Source organism: Mastomys coucha, unplaced genomic scaffold (assembly GCF_008632895.1).
Source record: "Mastomys coucha isolate ucsf_1 unplaced genomic scaffold, UCSF_Mcou_1 pScaffold16, whole genome shotgun sequence".
NCBI lineage: Eukaryota > Metazoa > Chordata > Mammalia > Rodentia > Muridae > Mastomys > Mastomys coucha.
Genome location: NW_022196898.1, coordinates 45,829,002 through 45,835,103, shown reverse-complemented (window position 1 = coordinate 45,835,103; position 6,102 = coordinate 45,829,002). Strand labels below are relative to the sequence as shown.

The following is a 6,102-nucleotide window of genomic DNA, read 5'->3' as shown; positions in this document are numbered from 1 at the left end:
TGCAGTTTTTATCACAATTGCTCTGTAGTACAGCTTAAGATCTGGGATTGTGATCCCACCAGAGGTTCCTTTATTGTTGAGAATAGTTTTGGCTATTCCGGGTCTTTTGTTGGAGCATTTCTTAATTAGTGACTGATGGCAGAGGGCCTGGCCATTATGGGTGGTGCCATCCCTGGGCTGGTGGTCCTGGTTTATAAGTAAGCAGGCCGTGGACGCCATGGGAGGCAAGGCAGTAAGCAGCACTTCTCCATGGCCCATGTGGGGCTCCTGCCGGAGCTCCTGCCCTGTTTGAGCTCCTGTCCCGACTTCCTTCAGTGATGAATGGTGATGTGGAAGCATAAGCCGAATAAACCCTTTCCTCCCCAGCTTGCATTTGGTCATGGAGTTTCATCTGTTTAGGATTTTTAGGGGTGGGATAGATTGAGAATTCTTACAAATAAATAACAAGCTACTTGAAGGATGTCATTGTGTCTCTCTCCAATTATCCTCCTACACACAACTGAGGGTGACTTAATACAATCTGTTAGAGTAATACTGTACAAAAAAAACAAAGATTCACGAACTTTCACTTCATGCTGATGTTCAAAAAGTTCCCTATTTTGGAAGACTCCACATTTGGAGTTAGCTAGGGATCCTCAATCTGTAGTCAAAATGAGCAGTTCTGAGACACACCAAAGTGTCAAACAGCCCAACACAGGGAAATCTGATTGTAAAATATGTCTGAGACATGTTCCTCTGCTATGTATTTCTCCAGAAGAACACAGGGAACTAAGAGTCCAGAACAGCTCATGCGTACGGATTTGCTGAGAAGGCCTGAGCACGGCTCAGGGCCCATGCCGGCAAGTACGGCACCCTCAGCTTCTTCCAAGAAGCCGCCTGACTTAGCATAGAACCAAGCCTTGGCCAAGAAGCTTGCAATTAGACAAGGGAACTTAGGTTGTCAGGCCGCACACACCTTTACCCACAGAGCCATCTTGCCAGCCCCTAAGTGGAGTCTTAACTGTTCGTTTTAAGTAGTACTGTCCCAATGGTTTAACTTCTCTGGTAGGCTGAAGGCAGAAAGATATCTACTCGGTTTTTATCCCCCACATGTCTCAGAAATACTAACTGTTCAGCATGTTTACGGTATTAGTAAACTACGCCAACAAAAAGAAATGGAAACTAAGAAACCGGTGTACAACAAGGGAAGGCAAACAGCAGGTACACTGAGCCGGGCCTTCATCTCACCTTTGAACCCCTTCTTGCAGGTACACCTGTAGCCATTCACCAGGTTATTGCACGTTCCTCCATTCTGGCACGGGTTAGAAAGACACTCATTTTTGTCCACTTCACAGTTGACACCAACCCAGCCTGCATCGCAGAGGCACTTATATCTGCAAGAAGACAGAGGTGTTACTATGCGCTCCAAAGGTCCAGCTGAGTCATAAGAGACACATAAGAGATAGGTGAAAGCAAGTTTCAACCTTCCTTTTGTCTGGTATTATGAGGACAGGGTCTCACTCTGTTGCCCAGGCTGGCCTAGAACTCACTATGGGGTCTAGGCTGGCCTCAAACTCATGGTAATCTTCCTGTTTAAGCCTCCCTAGTATAAAGATTACAGGCATTTCTACTTTCCTATGGATCTACACTGGAATCACCATCACATGGTAAGAGTCATGATCCACCTAGTATGTTCAGTTTCGAGACCTATATGGTGCTTCCCTGGATCACTGGGAAGCTGGTGAATTGCACACACAAGCTATGGCTTGTCAAACATACTGGGGCAATCTGAAGGAAACATGAGCATGAACAAAGCTCAGAATCTCTAGTACAAACTAGACATCAGAAAATAAGCCACTCAAGCCTGCTGAGGACTGACGGGAGTCTTACAGGTCAGTCATGCTTTCTTCAGATCAGAACCCTGCCTCAGAAAGCGTGGTGCTGAGCAAGAAAAGCCAAAAAGCTGAAGACACCTGAAATACATATAGTATCTGACTTGGACATCACTAGTATTTGAATGTGATATCAGATCAGTCAGAGAAGGGGAGTTAGGAAGTGGGGGGAAGGATGGAGAGAGAGAGAGTGGAGGAGGGGAGAGGTGTGGAGGGGTGCTTTGAAGATCATCATGTTCTGGATCAGAAATCTAGGTTACACCAGTAAGAAAAAATCTTATCTAACACATTCTCTGTTCTTTTAGGTTTGTGGCGTGGTCATGCCCATGCTATCTTATGACAAGAGTATACAGCCTCTCATAGCGTCTCAGACACTCTTGTTCTAGAACCATCACATGCCACACAACTCTGAGGGGATGCAGGCTGCAAATGCATTATCACAGGCTCCATGACAGAACAGGGATAGGCTGTGTGAAGGTGTGTGTGGGGTGTCAACCTAGAACACTCCTCAGATCTCAATCCTGTAATATAAAACACAACTGCTACATGCATGAATTCCTGGGGCCCTCCCGTGGGGTCCTCATTGATTACTTATGTAAAGGAGACAGTCCTTAGTTCTCAAGCAGGTTCTCAGTCCGAGACGATGGGCCAGCTTCTACAGACAGAGCAGTGATTTGAAAGACTCTGACACAGACCATCAAAACCTTTACCTAAATATCAGGTCAAGTTCTCAACTGACAGATTCAAGCTATTGTGTTAGTGTTTCCTTCAGTTGGTTTTAAAAGCCAACTGGCTTGACCCGGGCCAATTAGTAACTACTAGCTAGCACATGGCAGCTACTCACCCACTGAGACCTCCAGTACAGTTTCCATGGATGCAGGGATTGCTCAAGCACTCGTTCACCTGTGAGTAGCAGCTAGGATGATGCGGTCCCTCAGGGCATATACACCGGAAACCATTCACATCATTGATGCACGTCGCACCCTTGCGACAGGGGTTGGAGGCACACTCATCGATGTCAATGTTGCACCTCTGCCCTGTAGAGGGGTCAGGGGCCATGTTACTCAAACTTAAGTTCTCAAGGGATGGGGTTAGAATGATGAGAAACATATGCAGACACTCTCCATGGAGGCAGGCTGTAAGGTTCAAGGACTGACATGGAGAAGCACGTCACACCATGCAAGGAAGGCTCAAGGAGCACTGGCAATTAACAAGGAAGGGAAGTCAGTAATGACAGCACATGGAAGCCGCAGCACTCTCAGACTCGTAGACTGCATCTAGCTTAGAACTTCAGTACTTCACAAGCGTTAAGGAGAACAGCAGATGTCACCAGAGACAGCTGCCCCTCCTGATGCTGCCGTGTGTGCGTGCAGAGATCCGCCTCACATGCGTTCTGTCGCTTTTCCTGAGTCAAGGCTTTACATTTCTATCTCTGGCTAATCACACTTAGCTGGGATATGAATGGACTGCTAGTTTAATGTTAAACAGACAAAAAAAAATAGATACTTTGGTTTCATTCTGGAAATAGGGCTAACCCACTTTCTTCCTCTGTAAGTAGTTTGTAAGTAACCATTTACTGTCCTCCACGAATTGAGAAAACACTTCAGTGACTCCCAGTCTAGACCAGTGGTTTTCAAACTTTAATGTACAAATGTCTCTTTGAAATGTGGTTTCTAGGGCTGGAGAGATGATCCAGTGGGGGTTTGCAACCCCATAGGAAGAACAACAATATCAGTCAAGCAGACCCCCCAGAATTCCCAGGGACTAAGGCCATCAACAAAAAAGTACACATGGCTACCGCTGCATATGTAGCAGCAGAGGATGGTCTTGTCATGCATCAATGGGAGGAGAGGTCCTTGGTCCTCGTAAGATGCCCCAGTGTAGGGGAATCAAGGGCGGGGAGGTGGGAGTGGGTGGGTGGGTGGAGGAACACCTTCATAGAAGCAGGGAGAGGAAGGATGTGATAGGGTGTTTCCAGGAAGGAGGGAAACCGGGAAAGGGGATAACATTTGAAACGTAAATAAAGAAAATATCCAATAAAATTAAAAAAAAAAAAAAAATTTACAGCCAAAAAAAAAAAAAAAAACATTTGACTGCTCATACTGAGGACCAGAGTTCAGTTTCCAGCACCCATGTTAGTTGGGTGCTGTAACTCCAGCTCAGGAAATCCAATGTCCTCTTCTAGCCTTCATATGTACCAACAATAAATAAATAAATAAATAAATAAATAAATAAATAAATAAATATTTTTTAAAGACAGTGACAAATTTCTAGGTCCCATTGCCACAGACTATGATAGCCTGGGCCTAATACCCACGTTTCATATGGTTTATGTGGTTCAGACACCAGAGCCTCTAAAAACATAGGTGCTGGCAATACATGAAATTGAGGTGGCCATGGTCTTGCCAGAACACACCCACGGCTGAAATGTGAAGGCCTGTCTGCTATAGCCTTCATCGCTGTTGCCTTATGCTGCATACATTACAACGGACTAAGCATACAAATGTCTTTTTATATTCCCCATAGTTGAGAATTAACATTCTCCCTATAGCATTGGGAGTGAAATCTAGCAACTATTATGAAGGAATTTATGAACTTCAAGAACACAGTGTTCTAAATCAGGTTTGAAGGTCCACACAGCTTGGTCCTCAGCCCCTCATTTGCCTTTAAACAATTTCCAAGATAAAGTTTTAAGCCATTTTGATGTGAGTTTGCACCATCGCTACTTGTGCAGTCTGTGTGTGTGTGTGTGTGTGTGTGTGTGTGTGTGTGTGTATTGGCAGCTACTTCTGTAGTGTTCTGTTGTTACACAGTGTCCACTGGGTATCAGAAATGGCTAGTGCCAGCTCTGCACCTCCTGGGGCTCAGCGATGATCCACATGAGAATTGCTGCATGTAATTACTATTTACAGTAAACTAGTCAGTGCATAGAAGATGCGGGCATGCTGCAGTATGGACCACAAGGTCTACACTGGATAGCAGAAGTAGTCTACTCATTTGTCAATTTCAATAACTACTGCCAAAGATGAGAAAGCAGGTCCGTGCCCCCGGAGGAGTACATGCACTCTGTAGCTCACTGGCTTACCAAGCTCCATCTCTGTGGCCATATTCGTTAACTGAGGACTGAACAACTCCATTTATGGATGGTTAGGAGAATTTAGGAAGACAGTAGATCTGGGGGAGGCTGAGCTTTTTGTTTGTTTTCTGGAAGACTGTTTTTGGTTTGTTTTACTTTTGGGGTTTTGTTGTTCCTGTTGTTTTTGGTTTAGTTTTTGGTACTTGGGATTGAACCCAGGGCCTCATGCACGCTGGGTAAGCACTCTACCACTGTACTTTATCTCTCAGCCCTGTTTTTATTGTTTGCTTTTTTCACTTTTCATTCTGAAACAAGCTCTTACTAAGTTGCCCAGCTGACTTGAATTCAGTCAGAAGTCCAGGCAGACCTTGGACTTGTGATCATCCTGCCTGAGCTTCCAGAACAGCTAGGATTATGGGAGTCTGCCATCAGGCCTGTAATCCAAACATCAGCAGGGGCTTTGGAAAATGGAAAGGAGTTTATAGGATCACATGATGCCTGACTTTCTAATCAGAGCATTCAGAGCTCCTGGGAGAACATAGAACAGCCTTAAGAAAAGAAGCAACAGAGGCCTCTAAAGCTCCTATGAAAACAGCAGGGGACATGATTAAAATAAAATAGAAGGAAAAAGCCCCAGATACCTCACAGTTGTGGCTCATGACTCTTGGACATTTCCAGCAACAGATTTACAAAACAGCCTCTTGGACCAGAAAACAGTTCCCAAGAACAGGGCACCACCCAGCAACCAAAACATTCCATCTCTTGGTTATGTAGTTTCATGCTACACCTTATGTTTATTTTAGAGTATTTTTAGCCTATGTGCCCCCTCTTTAACCCTGTTGATTTGCTGAATGTTAAAAACAGACAGAATATGATTTGCTGACATTTAAAGAACTAAATCCAGTGAGAAGCCATACATAAATCCAAACAGAAACCACGACAGGCTCCCCCTTAGCCATGCAATGGGAATGAGCCTGGGCTCTGGGGTCTGACACCTGGGGCAGACCCCTTATTGCAGGGCACTGGGGACATCACCCTGCCTCTCCTCTCTCTGCCCTCTCCTCAATACCACAGGAACAATAGCAGCTGTGCCAACTAAGTGACATGGGGCAAGCATCTTGGTTCTTAGCTCAGAATAAGCTTTCATGCAAATCA

General features: G+C 45.1%; 1 protein-coding gene across 1 annotated transcript in view; it reads right to left on the bottom strand.

Moving 5' to 3' along the window:
- Notch2 (notch receptor 2) overlaps positions 1–6,102 on the bottom strand; it is a 142,163-nt gene that overhangs the window by 37,633 nt on the left and 98,428 nt on the right. The window contains exons 13-14 of the mRNA XM_031374957.1: positions 2,716–2,908; positions 1,228–1,373 (exon numbers count right to left, since the gene is read on the bottom strand). Coding sequence (XP_031230817.1) covers positions 1,228–1,373; positions 2,716–2,908 — 339 coding nt within the window. The remainder of the gene's footprint in view (positions 1–1,227; positions 1,374–2,715; positions 2,909–6,102) is intronic.